Here is a 17,397-nt window from a genome sequence, read left to right on the forward strand (position 1 = left end):
ATGGATCTTTCCCATGGATGATTCTTTAACATCATGCATCAGTCAGTGAGAAAATATGGCTCACTGAATTATGAACTCTTCCAAACACTGATACATTTCACATACCATATTGGAAACTCACATTTAATGTCACTATCAACCTCTTGAGAAAGTCTTCAGGCATGGGGAACTATCAAACTCAGGTAGCACATACAAGTTTTCCAAAATTCTAATTCTTACCTGAAAGTTCTAGTTTTATCACTCATCACAAATACTATCAGTTATTTCCAATACTTATACTTCAAAATACAGTCAGCACGAGTCCTTTCCAGGTGATGTGTAAATACACATAAATAAAATCACACAAAGACATATCCTTCATATTCAAAGGCCATATTACTGACAGTAACAAATGCTCAGTTCTGTCATGGAACCATTAATCCCTGTACTAAATAAGTATTTTCTTTTCCCTTTTTAAAAAAGGCTTATTGAGGTATAATTTACATTAAATAAAATTCATCCTTTTTAGGTTTACAGTTCTATTAATTTTGACAAAACACACAGTTGTGCAACAACTACCACCACCAACCACCACAATCAAGATACAGAACACTTCCGTCACCCTAAATGTTTCCTCAAACCTCTTTGTAATCAATTTCCTATTCCATTACCAGCCCCTGATAAATGTTCAGTTCTAAGACAGTAATACATTCACCAAATATAAGGATATTAATTTTTTTAACATTTCCCAAAGGCATCCCATATCTTGCTTCATACCAATTCAGTAAAATGTTACTATTTCCTACTGTTAAATTATGTACATGATATCATTAACCATCACCACTGTAATTGTTCATTTTATTCTACTTCAGATCTCCATGCTTCATAGCTCAGATTACCTACCAACACTCACTTTCCTGATGCATCAGGTCCAACAAAGATATGTTTTAGAAGGCAGCTATTTGAACCTTGCAATCATTATACTACAGGTTCAGTCAAAGAACTGGCTCCCACTTCTCATTCAGTTAAGTTCCAGACTACTGCTCCAACCCAGCCAATAAACACTAAAAGATCTTTTCTCTATTATTTTCTAACTTATCTTCCTATACTCCATTCTTTATCAATCCTCATATTTTTCAGTCAATTTAAATATTTTTCAGTTAATGCATTCCATGTACAAAGCACTCTCCTAAGTGCTATGGAAACACCTCTCTGTGGCATGTTATCTACAACTTTGGTGTTCTTTCTATTGCACTCCAGATCAAAGACCAGAAAGCCTGTCACTTATTGGCTATATGTTGTTGGGCAATTCATTTACCTTTTCTACAGTCTAGTTTCATTTACAAAGTAAGATGAATATTTACTCTAACCCACATTATTGTTGTAAAGATTAAACAAAATTATGAATGTGTAAAGCCTTATAAAATGGGTATTATTAATTTTTGGCACCTCATCTGAAATTCAGAGATAGCAAGATAGCAAGAGGGAAAAATATCTTTATACAGACTGCTTATAGTTTTAAAATATTATCTCCTAAGAATACATATAGGTTAGATTTAAATAAACTACCAATTTTACCATCTCTATCTCTTTTTTTTTAATCCTTGCCCGAGGACATGTTCATTGTTTTTTTTTAGAGAGAGAGAAAGGTCGGAGGCAAGGGGGAGAGACAGACAGACAGAAATCAATGTGAGAGTGAAACATTGATCAGTTGCCATTCATATGTGCCCCAACTGGGGATCAAACCTACAACCTAGGTATGTACCCTGACCAGGTATCAAACCTGCAACTTTTGGGTGTACATAACATAACAACACTCTAATCAACTGAGCCACCTGGCCAGGGCAATTTTACCATATCTCTTAACAATATGTCAGTCATTCTTGGCTTCTGTCACAAAAACGAGACATTTTCTAGCAATTCAACACCCATATATTTATTGAAAACTTTAAATATTACAGGGACTGCTCCAGGAAGTGATGATACATCAGTGAACTAGATGATCAGACACCCACTCTTATGGAGCTTATGTGAGGTCTGTACAGAAGGTATGCAGCCATGTAATATGAGAAACAAATACTGACTGAAGAAGATACAAGAAACATTATACATAGGACAATGACGCCTCAATCCCCTTCAAAGTAGGCACCTGGGGATCTCACAAGTTCTCCCAATTGCCATCAGCTGCCCTGTCGCATTTTTCTGAGTCTCACTGATGGTCTGAAATCTCTTCCCTTTCAATGGTGATTTTAGTTTTGCGGAAAGCCAGAAGTCACAGGGCACCGAATCTGGGTTGTAGTGGGGCTGGGTGACCTGGGTGATTTGATGTTTCACAAAAAAACTCTGCATGAGATTTGACACATGAGTGGGCATGTTGATGTGATGAGGCTGGCAATCACCAGCTGCCGATAGCTATGGCCTTCTGAATCAGCTGAACAGTTTCCACAGAGGAATGTTCAAGCTCAATGAAAAATATGATGCAGATTGGTTGCTTTACTCACTCAGTCACTGTGAATGCAACAACCATACATTACAAATGTTCAATCAAAAGTGTCTCCTGCCCATTGACTAGTACAGTGGAGTCATCATTGTGTACACATGCGCATTCCAGTCTACTCTCCTTGGCTGCTAAGTTACATCTATGTCACACAAACCATTCTTGTTACATTAGCAATGGCTGGACTTTTTCCAGACAGACCTCATTATCTTGAGCATCAATAGCTCAAATTATAATAGCTCAGAAGTTCAAGAGCTATTTAAATAATCAAGATGTGTTTCCACTTAGGAAAAAATATTAAATCTCATACAAACATTGAACTTCCATTTATCTTACATTTGTGAAAAAAAATATCTTTTTAATATAGTAAACTATTCTTTTATAGCCTGTTCACATTTAAACAATTTTGTCATACGTTCCTAAGAAAATGGGTTCTTTCCTTTTGACAGGCAAAGATACAAAGTACTGAGGAATCACAATGATGACTGAGAATAGCACTTTTTGGGGGGACTTCTTTATCAAATTTGACCCCCCCAAAGTCAGACTGATCAAACAAAACAAATCTTTCTATAAAGTATTCAGGGACAATAAAAGTTCTTTACTGTTTAAGCTAATTTGGGTCAGGTGTTCAGTCCTTTACAATCAAGATTTGTAATTAATATAAGTAAAAAGGAGTAGAAATCTCTAGAAGCCCTTGGCCTTCAATTCACTAAATTCAGTGGCTACTCTGAAACTACAAGAAGAAAGGAAGGAAGCAGGGACTGAGCCTGAATGTGACAACTACAGAATAAGCTATTGTTTTTATTTATATTATGATTACAATTCATTTAATTATAAATACTGTAAAAATATCTGGGAAAAGCTACATGATGTTGCTAACTTCTTCCTTCTTTCTACTTAAAAAGATGGTAGAAGCTATGTATGTGGGACCAAGTTCAGTCAGGTAATGCCAAAAGGCCAGTCAGCAACCTGGAATGTCAGGATAAGTCCCAAGAGGGGAAAAAAAGCTTTGAGCTAGGCCAGATGAGCACTGAGCATGAAAATAAAAGGAACCAAGGGACAGCCATTTACCATTAGCTTACACTACTGTTTCTGTGAGGTTTTGTAGACATACACTTCACCTCCTTGTGCAACCACAAGAAGGATCACAACTAATGTAAAAACAAAAAACACCCAGAACTGCCAGAAAATCAAACTGTACAAAAGTCTTGGCAACCAAGGATAAAGAAACCACACTCATGCAGACAGACAGAAGGGGCAGAGAGGATGTGGTGTGCTGCCGGAGAGGTAGCAACAGCAGCAGCAGCCAAAGGATTGGGTGGTCCCACATTCACGTGTGGTGGATAAAAACTGGGATGGATACCTTCAGAGAAAGCAATCCCAGCCCTAGGTCAGAACATGCAGCCCAGGGTTCCAGCACCTGGAAAATAATGCCTCATAACTTCTGTCTGTAAAAACTAGTGGGGGTTGGAGTGGCAGAAGAGACTGCTGGTCTCTCAAGGAGAGTCCGTCCAAAGGGCCCACACAGTCCTAGCATGCACGCAAACCCAACCACTCTGAACCACCACCAAGAGAAAAGCTAGGAAGGGCACCAAAGAAAGCAAACAACTAGAACAGGAACACAATCATAACAGGAGATCATTTGGAGGATTATCAACTGGGAAGCGGAAGGGAGAGAATAAAAAAAAGGTTAAGGGGACTTCTGACCGAGATGAATGTATAGATAGACACGCTGTGCCTCCTTGCACAACCAAAAGGAGGACAACAGCAATTTAAAAACAAAAAACAACCCGAAGTGACAGAAAATCGAACTGTATGAAAGTCGGGCAACTAAGGAGTTAAAGAAGAAACATTCATCCAGACCGGTAGGAGGGGTGGAGATGAGCAACCAGACTGGGAGGGGCAAGGTGGTGGCTGGTTGAGTGGGCAGTCCCACATTCACATGCAGATAAACCTGGAGGAATAACTGGACAGCGAGAGAGAACACACAACCCAGGGTTCCTGCATGGGGAAGTAAAGCCTCAAACCTCTGATTGAGAGCATGGGTGGAGGCTGAGGTGGCAGTGGGAGAAACTCCCAGCCTCACAGGAGTTCACTGGAGAGACCCACAGGGTCCTAGAATTTATGCAAACACACCAATCCGGGGAATCAGCACCAAAAGGAACCAATTTGATTGTGGGTAGCGGGGGAAGTGACTGAAAACCCACAGAGAGTCAAGCAAGTGCCACTGTTTTCTCTTGGACTGTCCCCACATACAGCAATACAATGTGCAGCAATGTGCGTTTCCCTCCCTGGCTAATAATACCTAAGGCTCCGCTCCTTACTACATAACAGGCACAATGAAACAAACAAACAAAAAAGGGCCCAAATGAAAGAACAGGTCAACACTCCAGAAAAAATACAACTAAGTGACGAAGAGCTAGCCAACCTATCAGATGCACTGTTCAAAACACTGGTAATCAGGATGCTCACAGAACTGGCTGATTTTGGTCACAAATTAGATGAAAAAATGATAGCTACACTAAGTGAAATGAAGGAATACGCACAGGGAACCACAAGTGATGGGAAGAAAACTGGGACTCAAATCAATGGAGTGGACCAGAAGGAAGAAAGAAACAACCAAACAGAAAAGAATGAAAAAACAAGAATACAAAAAAAATGAGGAGAGGCTTAGGAACCGCCAGGACATCTTTGAACCTTCCAACATCCAAATGATAGGGGTACCAGAAAAAGAAGAAATTGAAAACTTATTTGAACAAATAATGAAGGAGAACTTCCCCAATCTGGCAGAGGAGACTTCCAGGAAGTCCAGGAAACTCAGAGAGTCCCAAAGAAGTAGGACCCAAAGAGGAACACACCAAAGTATATCATAATTACATCAGCCAAGATTAAAGATAAGGAGAGAATCTTAAAAGCAGCAAGAGAAAAGGTGACAGTTACCTACAAAAGAGTTCCCATAAGACTGTCAGCTGATTTCTCAAAAGAAACTTTGCAGGCTAGAAGGGACTGGCAAGGAGTGTTCAAAATGATGAAAAGCAAGGACCTACATCCAGGATTGCTCTACCCAGCAAAGCTATCCTTTAGAATGGAAAGACAGATAAAGTACTTCCCAAATAAGGTCAAGTTAAAGGAGTTCATCATCACCAAGCCCTTATTATATGAAATGTTAAAAGGAATTCTTTGAAAAAGAAGACCAAAACTGTGAACAGTAAAATGATGACACATGCACAGCTATCAACAACTGAGCCTAAACAAAAACAAAAACAAACTAAGCAAACAACTAGAACAGGAACAGAATCACAAAAATGGAGATCACATGGAGGGTTATCGGCAGGGGAGTGGGAGGGAGAGATGGTGGAAAAGGTACAGAGAATAAGCAGCATAAATGGTAGGTAGAAAATAGACAGGGAAAGGTTAAGAATAGCACAGGAAATGGGAAAGCCAAAGACTTATATGTATGATCCATGGACATGACTGGGGGGGCACTGCTGAAGGGAAGGGGGTGCTGGGCGAAAAGGGGACAAAGGGGGGAAAATTGAGACAACTAGGACAGCATAATCAATTAAAATTCTCATTCTACTCTTCTCACAAGTTTCTAAGTATTGCATTATTTCTAACTACAGTGGAACCTTCATCAAGTCTATAACACAACAGCAAAGCAAGAAAACCGTAACTATTAACACCTGAATGAAATTATGGTATTTGCATATAAATTATTTCTTTAACCCTAATAACTAAAACCTATGAAGCATTGTATTTTCATTTTGCAAATTAAATATATTCAGGCTCAAAGACATTACATAACTTGTCCAAGATCACAAAACTAAATAAAAAAGTAGTCTACAGAGTGGGGAGCTGGATGATAATCCACTTAGCACAAAAGTCCTTTTCCCAGGACAAATTATAAAGATATATATAATAATGACAAGGTCGATAATGATTGATAGCTAACATATATTAAGTGGCTACTTTTTAATATATGGCTACTATTCAAAGCATGTTCCCTATATTATCACATTTAATATTCCTCACAGCCCTATAAAAGTCTATGATTAATCTTATTTGAGGATGATGTGTTTGAGTCCTAAAAAAATTAAGAACTTTGACGAAAGTCAGGAGGCAAGTGGCTGATCTGGGTGGAATTAAAAATTATATAGTTGGACTCCAGAGCCCATGCTATTAACCACTATGCTATACTATCTCCATGACTATAAATTACTAGAAATAAGAAAAATACAATTAGGATGAAATAAGTAAACACTTTAGAAGAGGATGATAATCATAAAAACATTTTCTTTGTCCTACTTTTAAGAAAGTAGTAAAATTTAAGCAATCTATGAAAGAACAAATAGAAGATGTATACCTAAAAGAGAATTTTTTGACAAGGCTGGAAATTTAAGAAAATGGTTTCAATTAGTGAATTTTGTATTATGTTCCTAAAATAAATCAAGGTTCATAAACTAGATATTATCTGATCAAGGCATACAATTTTTCAATTATAATTTACAGTCAATTACAGCAATGGTCCCCAACCTTTTTGGCACCAGGTAACAGTTTGTGGAAGACAATTATTCCACAGAACCAGTGGGGCGGGGGGCAGGGGGGGGTTGCAAAAATGTTCCTATTAGTCAAAGACTGGAAAAACTGAACATCAGCAAGAATGACAAAAATTGACTGAAACACATGAAATATATATATATACATATATATATACATATATATGTATATATATGGTTTCCATAATGATGTTAAAAATAAAAAAAGAGAAATAAATAAAAGCTGGGTATATCTTGTTTGTAACACTTAAGGACTGGATCAATAGGTTCTTTTGCATACTAGCTTTTCAGGCTATGGGAAACCACAGTTTAGGAGACTGCAGAATACGAGGGCAATAGGGCCGGGATATACTCCTATATTCATTCCCCTGGTTCCCTCACTTAAAACATGCCTCTCTCCACTTAAAATCACACCCTTGTCAGCCCTCTCCATGGAGCTACCCTCCCCAATTGCTCTCTTCCCTCGTCCCTTCAGGTCTAGAGGTTAATAGCAGCTCTCATCTTCATTGTTACTAGTTCCTGGATACTGCACTATTCCTGGATACTGCCTAAATTCCTTAAATATTGTATATATCTTTGAAAACAATGCCTTTCTTAAACTTTCCCCAAACTGTAACATGTCTATCACACTAAGCCTCCAAAATAAATCTTACTCTGAAAAGTGGCAATTAAAGAGAAAGACTACAGCATTAATCCTATATTTTACGAACTCTATTTCATGGTAAACAAACAGTCCTATAGATCAGCGGTCCCCTGTGTTTTTGGCACCAGGGACGGGTTTGGTGGAAGACAGTGGGTACAGGAGACAGAGTTCAGGTGAGCTTCACTAGCTCGCCCTCTGTGGGGGGAGGGCAGAGAGACAGGTGTTAGAGCTCTGTGGAGCTTTGCTGACGGCTGGTTCCTAACAGATTGGGGCCCCCTGCTATAGATAACGAGTGCAAGTTATTAAATTCTTAAGTTCTCGAAAGAAACTTAAAAGACCCAACAAACAAAAACAACATATGGACTTTGGATCCAAATTCTAATAGAGCAACTGTAAAAAAGCATTTTAGACAACCAGAAAAATTTGAGTATAAACTGGGAATTAATGAGCTTTTAATTTTGTTAGACACAATAATGGGCATTATAGTAACACAAGAAAAAAAATTCTTTTAAAGATGCTTACTGAAATAAGTAAGGATAAAATGATTATCTGGGATTTACTTTTAAGTATTTTGGCAAGAAAAACAGTGACTGATGAAACAAATGTGACAAAATCTTGAAAATTGCAGAATCTGGGCAATGGGGATTCACCTATTTCCCCTACTCTTCAGTGCATGTGAGAAATTTTTCATTTAAAATCTATGTTCTAGCAACCTAGGTGCCCATCAGTAAATGAATGGATCAAAAAATTGTGGTACATATACACAATGGAATTCTATGCTGTAGAGAGAAAGAAGGAGCTACTACCCTGTGCAACAACATGGATGGAACTGGAAAGCATTATGCTGAGTGAAATAGGCCAGGTGCTGAAAGACAAATACCATATGATCTCACCTTTAACTGGAAGCTAAACAACAAAACAAACAAGCAAGCAGAAAAAAAAAAAAAGACACTGAAATAGAGAACAAGGGGACAGTGACCAGAGGGGAGAGGGAAGGGAAGTTAAGGGGGAAAAGGGGGAGGGATTTGGAAGAACAAATAGGAAGGACACAGGGACGAGAACTAAGGGGGGTGGAAATGGGAGGGAGGTGGGGAGCAAAGGGCGGGGGGGGGGGGGGGAGGCTGGGATGGGAAAAATAGACAAAAAACTGTACTTGAAAACTAACTAAATAAAATTAATTTTAAAAAATCTATGTTCTTTAAAATCTAAGTTTTGTTTTTGATCTAAGTCAGAGAGCTCCGACTCCTGTCACTCTGCCCTCCCCCCAAAGAGGGTGAGCTAGTGAAGCTCACCTGAACTCTGTCTCCTGTACCCACTGTCTTCCACCAAACCCGTCCCTGGTGCCAAAAACACAGGGGACCGCTGATTAAAATCTATGTTCCATACACTATCACCATAGTTTTCAAACTTGAGTATGTCTAAGAATCCACACCTTGTGCAGAATCCTAGGACTCATACTCCAAAATTTCTATTTTGTTTGCCTAGGCATGGGTCCAGATTACATTTTTAGTAAATCCTCAAATGAATCTGATACAATCTACATTCCTATCTTAAAATTATACACTTACACTACTTTATCACAAGTCTTTAAATATATCTCAAAACTTAAAGAAAGGTCATGATTGTATCTCTTACCTCTCCTTCAAACATGACCCCACTCATATTTGTTCATAATTTATTCTTCACCTGAGGTGAAGAATAAATTCCATGAAAGCATAGCCCATGTTTGCTTTTCCTGACCATGGTGTCCTCCACGTGCCTATCAGAGCACCTAGCACACAGCACATACCAAATGAACTTTTGTTGAATGAATAAATGAATACCAGCAAATGAGAAAAAGAGTTAACTGAAGTTCAGTATTTCAAAATAAGTTTCAGGAAACAATCTCATATAACACTGCAATTTCTTGCCAAAGGTCAATATAGGAAGTCTGAAATAAAAGACTATAAATAAAGTATGGAAATAACAACAAAATAATAAAAACAAATAAACGGGGGAATAAAGAGAGAGCACAGGTTAGCCTACCTTTTAAACGGAGTTAAGTATAACTTCTCCCCTCCCAAGACATCAAAATCTGAACATCTAACTTCCTACTAATTGTCTAGAAACTCTAAGGAAAATGTACTCAAATATTTCACAATACCAAACAAGGAAAGCAGGTACATTAGAGAAGTAAAGTACATGTATACATTTTAAAGGATACACAAATCAGTAATTCAATCACTACTTTGTTCAAAATGTATAAACCCCCTAGAGTTATAAACACAAGTCACAAATGCAAAAAAGAGTAAGTGCCAAATATAACAATTAAAAATTTGTTTAGGATGATCTACCAAAGCTATACAGAACTAATTTCAAAAACAGCATTTAAAAAGATAGTTCCTATTCTTATATTTTTACACCAACACCATTTAACTTTTTTATTTCTTAAACAAGAAACCAATGACACACTTCTAAAGTTTTTATGGAAGTTTAATAAATAAAGACTCACGGAATTTTTAGAGACACAACAGACATCAGCAACTATATAGCCCAACTCTTCATTTTACAAATGGAGAAACTGAAGCCCAGATAAGAAAAAAGATTTCCTTGGTTACGGAGAATTAAAAGCAAAGTAAGGATATGCCAGTGCTCTGAATTTCTACTCTAGTCTTTTCATTATACCATGCTAATAGCATACTTTAAAAAAATATTTTCCATTGTGAAATGCAGTACTATCTGCTCCTATTCCTGTACATACATACACGAGTGTGGTATTCATCAGCTATTCTCTGGACATTAAATGAATGTACCTCTTTTTCAGTGGGGATTGGAAAGGGGAAGTAGAGCTACTGAACTATCTTCAGCAATACAACTCAATACGTAGTATTTTGTAACGTGGGCTATTCTGTTATATATAATAGAATCTCTAGTTTTTGACATATATACACAACATCAAAACTTATCATAAAATAAAATTAAACTGTAAAGTTATAAAAATGTAATCTAAAACTGAAAATTTACTCTCTGTTCATTGTAAAATTTTATTTGTGGCTCCTTCAGGATTAAAAACATTTCTGACTCAAGAGGTTAATGAATGGCCCAATTCATGTCTCCGTTATTACTCTGAGCCACCTCTCTATACACCCACAGGGTGCTTGTAGAGCAAGAGTCCATTTAACATATACTGAAAATATAAAAGATACACAAAGAAAGAAAACAAGATTAACAATTAAATTTCCACAAACCAGCTTCCAACTGCCTTTCTTATCAATCTTAACCCTTGACACAAAACAGGTATATTATAAATATGACTAAATGAATAAACAGGCTTTTGAAGACTGCTGAATTCTATCTAACTGTCTCCATTTTCAGTTACAACTGGCTTCGACACTTCAATAAAGTACAGCTGGGTTATGAATTTATGGGCATGACTTGAGGTGCCAGATAAATTCCTCTGCACTTAGAAAAGACAATAAATATCAACTTCCAAACTAAGCATAATGACTAGCATATAACAGGAGCACTATAAATATGACAAAAATAAGTTACCAATTAACAAATGCTTACTAAATGCCATATGTTGTGATAATTGCTTTGTCCATATTACTTGATCCTTAAAACAGTCTAGTACCATTATCCCCCACTTTCCTGAAAATGAAACGAGCCTTGAAGAATCAACACTCCAAAATCATCTAGTTAGAACACTGCAGAGCCTACATTTGAATCCAAGTTTAGACCCCACACCATAGCTGCTGAACAAATCAATGGAGTAATTTGTTTTCTTTAAAAATTCTTGCAACATATTAACATCAAAACAGTCTGGTCCAAATTAACCAGATTTGCAACTGATACTGGTAACACCCATTTACTCACTAACTGAACATGAACAATGGCAGGCATTAAGTCCTAAAGATTTAATGACTTCAGGTCTTTTCTTTCAGCACCAGCACCATAATGCTAAATTTGATCTATTCAACTGGCAGGACACAAGGGGAGAATATACAACAATAATCTAAAATATGGCATGCTTGTCAAAATCTGTTGAAATAATCTGATGTGTGGCCTACAGACTATCAAAGTTAAAGTTCAGAACAAAAATTCCAGCTGTGCCACAAGGAGAGTAGCAGGTAGTGATGACAAAACAGGTAAGTGCATTGGAGAAATCCTATTTTGAAATCTGAATGACAATGTGACATCTAAGTAGAGATGCACAGTAGGCAGTCAGGTATTTAATATTTAAAACAAGCCTAAAAATAAAGATTTGGATTTCATGGGCATAGAAATGATAGTAGTTGAAGCTGTAAGAATGTATAAACTCTCCAAGAAAATCAAGAGAAAGATAAATATTACAGGCCAAAGACTAAAGCTAAAAGAAAAAAGAAATCAGCAATGAAAAGATAGAAAACACTGGGTCACGAAGCCCAGGAAAAGAGAATTTAAAGGAAGAAAATCTCAAAAACAAACAAGTTTGCCTTCTACATTCTAAAAAACTAACTAATAAAATATGTCAGCAACAAATATGTACAAAGGGACAGCCTTGTTAGAACTCTGTATGCACTGTTCAACCAATATTGGTACCTTTTCCTACTCTCTTACCCACCCACTGCTACACCTTCACCAGCTAAACAAAAACTTGAAAAAAGGTCATGCTCTTAACTAGCATCCTGTAGGAGTGTGCTACACGTGCTACAGGCAAGACAGCTGTATTTTCAAGAAATGTTAAACTTCAAGATAAGTGTATACGTAACCCTCCCACCCACTTACCTTTGTTCTTCCTTTTAATTTACAAATTACGTGTATTTTTTTCTGCTGGGGCAGTCAGACTTAATTAAACTCTACCCATTACCATTTTCAAAAGTATGCAAAATTACTGAGAAATTGTTAAGAAGCCCTAGATAAAAATAATTCTAAGGTTAAAAAAAAAGTTAGAAAAGGAAAACAGCTCTTTATTATCACTATAAACTATAACATGGACCATTAGGCAATAGAATCATTTAAGGTACTGAAAAGAATCTGACTTACACAAAACCAAGGTTGAGCAATTTGGAGCTAAGAAAGTAAATAATTACAATATTATCTTGTATGTTATTTGAGCATTTTTATTCGTATTATAAAAAACATTTATATGGTCCTTAGAATAAATCATGTGTTCAACAAAGGTTGGATAACCACTTACCAATGCTCTTTCCAGCTACATTATTTTATAAGTACCAATACTCATCATTAGTACCTCAACCATAACAAAAAAACCACTATTTGGTGAGTAAAGTAATTTGAAAGATATTCGCCAGCAAATTCTTCTAATACCAAAAGTTTAAGAACTTTCATTTCTGAAGAGAGGATCTAGTCAAGGAAGTGAATCATAAATCGAATTTGAGACTACAATCAATCAATCAATACATCCTAGAACCTGAGTGCTGTACATGGCACATAATACATACTCACTAAGTATCGGTTAACTAAATCACTAAAGGCCAAAATAATAAAGGCAATTAATTTTAAAGAGGTATTAGCCCACACTGGCCAGGTGGCTCAGTTAGTTGGGAGTGTCATCCCATATACCAAAAATTTGCTGGTTTCATCCCTGGTCAAGGCACACACCTAGGTTAATATCAATAAGAACATATCCTCAGTGAGGATTTAAAAGGGGTATTGTCCCTATATAAGATCCAGAGAGGAAAGAGTAAGAACAGACTCACAGAAAAAGATGAAATTATTTATAGGTCTTTCTCAATGACAGAATGAATGAATGACTACTTAATGATAAACATAAAATATCATGCAAAGAAAACTTATGATAGACACTACAAAACTGGAAAAAGTATTGTCTCCAAAAATTATTTTAATCTTTATCAGTTTAGGCTAATATGGTAATGAAATTTCAACAGCTATCAATAAACAATTAAGGAACTAAGCAAACAAAAAAAGGGGCCAAGACTATAATATTATAAGGGGGAAAAATCAGTCTTTTGAGTACTTTCTTTCTTAAAATATTCTTTTAGAAATTGTGGGCTCCAAGATGCCTGGCTGTCCTAACTCTAAAAAGCCTTGACTTCCTACCTTCTCAACTCTTCCTTTTGTTCAACTTTCATCTTTTACCCTTTATCACTATATCTCTTTCAACTTGCATCTCTGTACGAATGACTTCCAAATTGTTCTAATTATGAGCTCACTTTCAAATAGCCAAATAGTCTAAAGGTCATTTCTTTGTGGTTGTCCCAGTATCCACTCAAATACAACAAATCTAAAATTGAATTTATCTGTTGCCTATTCTTCCAAAGCTATTTCCCAAACTGATTTTGCTGTTTTCACTAGTCTCCCTATATAACACAGACTCAAAATGTTTAGGATCATCTAACTAGTTTCTCTTTCTTTGGCTCCCTTTTCTTCCAAATCCTGCCAATTAAGCTCCATCAATGACTCCTTCCCCATTCTAATGCCCCAATTTTGGACTTTAATAACTTTGGGACTATTAAAATAATGTTTTAAAAGCTCTCCAACCTCACCCTATCTCCAGTCTCTTTCCATATAACCCATCCTGCACACAACTACCAGATTCATTTTCTTCATTCATCCTGGCACAGTCCTGTTTACAAATATTTAATAACGACAACATACTAAAGAAAATCTAAACTCCTTAGCTGAATCAAATACTCCACACTATATCCCCAATCTATCCTTCAACTTTATCTTCTGTGCACCTAAACATATTACAGCCAATTATGTCTCCATCCTGTACATATTCATGCTATCCTCCACTCCCCCTATGAATACCCTACCCATCCATCATAAGCAACCCTGGCTCACCCAGCTTGCAGTGATTGCTTCTTTTCAACACCCAAGAACATATATTACCTATACCAACTATTTGAAATTTATCCCGTATCTTCTCAATCTGTGAAGTGTTTTGCTTTGTTTCTGTGAATATAGGTGAAATTAAGTCTTGTTTTCCTAAATAGATTGGATTTCCAAGGAAAGAGTCCGTGACTTACCATAGTTCAATAAATCTGTGAGGTTACTATCAAATGAAGCTACAGTAACAGGCTAAAAGACCACCTAAGTTTAAAGGGAAAAAAAAAAAGCTACTATACTATACCTTGCCTACTACTTCATGAAATAAAGGGACCAAAAAATAAAGTAAAATCAAACATACTATATGGAAATTTGATAAATATTAAAATAATTAGACTTCTTAAAAGTTACAGAAATGCTTACTAGAAAGACATGTCCCTAATTCCTCCCACTACTCTCATTCAATATGTTTTAAATTGTATTAAGCATCAACCCTCCTTTCTGTTTTGCAATATGAAGAGCATGCACAATGTGGGTGAGACATTTCCAACATACAACTCACAAGACTCATTTCCATAATGAAGGATGCTTAGAGTAATTTTCTAAGTTTTGGGGGAAAAAAACCACTTTCTTGTAAAACCATACATATTTAAAAATCTACACTGGTATGTAGAGTAACTAAAATGCATGTTAATTTTAAATAATTCACATGATTTTCCTGATTCCAGGTGAAATTTTTATATGGTATTATTTCTTCAAATGGCATTATAGTACTTTGTTCACTTAATACCAAATATTGTGTACATCTAACATTAATTCTGAGGAGGCAATAAATTACTATCCGGATACATACTCACTGAAACTTTAGAGATTATATAGCTTGTTTGGACTAAAATAGAAGAATTATGTAACTTTCAGTTACTCAGTAAAGTAAAAGAAGAAACTCCCAAAAAGAATTTGCAACTATTAGTGTTAGAAGGAACTGAAGGAACTCAAAAACTGCAATTACTTGTTTATGCTATCAACCACTGAAGGATTTTTGAAATAGGATTTAGGTGTTTCATATCATAAAATCTTCTTTAGAATGTTTTAAAAGTGATATTGCTGACCACCCCACCACCAAACATGGCAGATAGGGTTAAAATATCAGTGTGGTACTTTCGTAATCAACAATACTGTAAAATACATTAACGTTGTGATGACTTATCATCAGTTTCCTGGGGTTTTTACACTTTAAATGGTCCGGTAAAAAGTTCCTTAAGACTCGTCACCTGTGACATTTTGACTCAAAAATCACTTCCTCGATATCGATTCTCCAATTGTCACTTCCACATCTAAAAACTAATTTAGGAGCTAAAGCCTAAATTAAAAGTAGTCTTTCCAATAATACTATCAAATAGGTCAAAAGATTAATATTACTAAGATCACCATTCAACAAACTATACACGTAGTAGCAAGAACTTTGACGTAGTAACTTTTTATATGACGCCCGCCAATAGAAATTTATAAGTATCTTTTGTGTAATGATGAACTGAATCAGAGCTAAAAGTTCAGAGAGTAGTTAGTACAGAGTCAGTTCAGTGATAAAGAGCACTACGGCACGAGACTTTAGTGGTACTCCAAGATTCTTCGGAGAGAAAACACCAGATTTTGGTACTTCCCAAGATTATGCAGCTGCAAATTTCTTCTGCAAATAACTAGAATGAAAGCAAGAGGAAGGCAAACACATTCCCACACAGGCAAAAGAGAACACTGCTACTCACCAGCAAACAATCAGAATTCACTTCCGATTTGGGATCCCGCAGCAGGTTGTCGATTTTTTCAAACCGAGTCTCAAAACTGTCCCCAGTCGACATGTTGCTTCTACTGTGACAATACCCTCGTACCAGCACCAGCAGCGGAAAGTAATTTCACCCAACTTCCTCCGGCGGTGGGTTCGCAGCCGCGGGGTGGAGGAGCCGGAACCTCAGGGTCACCAGGTGCGCCCGGTTCCCCCTCCTCCTTCCCCTCACTGAGGGGATCTCCGCTCTCCAGACCCCGGGCCCGGGGCAACAGCGACCCACAGCCGCTCGGACACCCAAAGTCGCATCCCACCAGGCAGCCCCTCACGACAGCCGACAGCGCCGTCGCCACCGCCTAGCTGCTCCCGCGGGGTGCTTCAGGATAGCGGGCCCCAGCCGCCTTTGCCAGGGAGGGTGCCCCGTCCCGAGATGGGTAGGAGGGGGAGAGAAAGAGAAGAAGGGTGGAGACGCCTCTGGGCAGCAGGGAGGGAAAAGAGGAAAGGCGAAAGCGAAGGGCGGGTGCGGAGCTGTGCCAGCTGCCGCCGCCGCCGCTCGGGCCACGGGATGGGCCCGCTCTGTTCTGAAGCGCTGCAGGCAATCTAGCCCCGCATCGTCGGCTCCACTCGGCCTGGCCAGACGCACGGATCCGACACGGCCGAGAGCTAGTCCTCACTTTCCCATTTTGTCCCGTCGCTGCTGGGGCGTCTGCTGCGGGGTCTGGCCGGGCAGGGCGAGGTCGGTGCCCGCTGGAGTCTTGGAAAGGCTGGAGTGCGGGCGTTGAGGAAGACTAGACTCGGTCCTGACGGCTGCAGATGAGGGATCTTCTGAGAGGCGCTGTGGCCCGTGCTGGGGAAAAGGGCAAGCGGCGACGGCGAATGCCGAGGGGGGTGGGGCGAGGGGGGCAGTGAGGGACTAATATGTCCGCCTTCCTGTTTAAACAAACGGAGACCGCCGGCGCGAACTGCGCATGCGGAGCGCGGACGCTGGGACGGGGAACCGGCTGGGGCTTGCGCCTGCGCACCGGCTTCACTGCGGGGCCCGACTAGGCGGGGCGGAAGGTGGGGTGTTCCCTGAGCTGCACAGACAAACGGTGGAGGCTGGCAGAGGGGATAAGTCCACTGGGTGCTGCGGTCGGCAGGCGGCATAGCCCTTGCTTTGGCAAGTTCT

The 17,397-nt window shown here is 38.4% G+C and overlaps 1 protein-coding gene across 2 annotated transcripts in view; it reads right to left on the reverse strand.

Annotated features, from left to right (window-relative positions):
- The window catches only part of ROCK1 (Rho associated coiled-coil containing protein kinase 1), a 153,870-nt gene extending 136,699 nt beyond the window's left edge, over nucleotides 1-17,171 (reverse strand). For both annotated transcript variants that reach the window (XM_037158389.2, XM_037158388.2), the window contains exon 1: nucleotides 16,213-17,171. In XM_037158389.2, the coding sequence (XP_037014284.1) occupies nucleotides 16,213-16,305 (93 nt within the window). In that variant the 5' untranslated portion in view covers nucleotides 16,306-17,171. The remainder of the gene's footprint in view (nucleotides 1-16,212) is intronic.
- Between the last annotated feature and the right edge of the window lie 226 nt (nucleotides 17,172-17,397).

Source organism: Artibeus jamaicensis, unplaced genomic scaffold, assembly GCF_021234435.1.
Source record: "Artibeus jamaicensis isolate MK-2021 breed Jamaican fruit bat unplaced genomic scaffold, CSHL_Jam_final contig_354, whole genome shotgun sequence".
NCBI classification, from domain to species: Eukaryota; Metazoa; Chordata; class Mammalia; order Chiroptera; family Phyllostomidae; genus Artibeus; species Artibeus jamaicensis.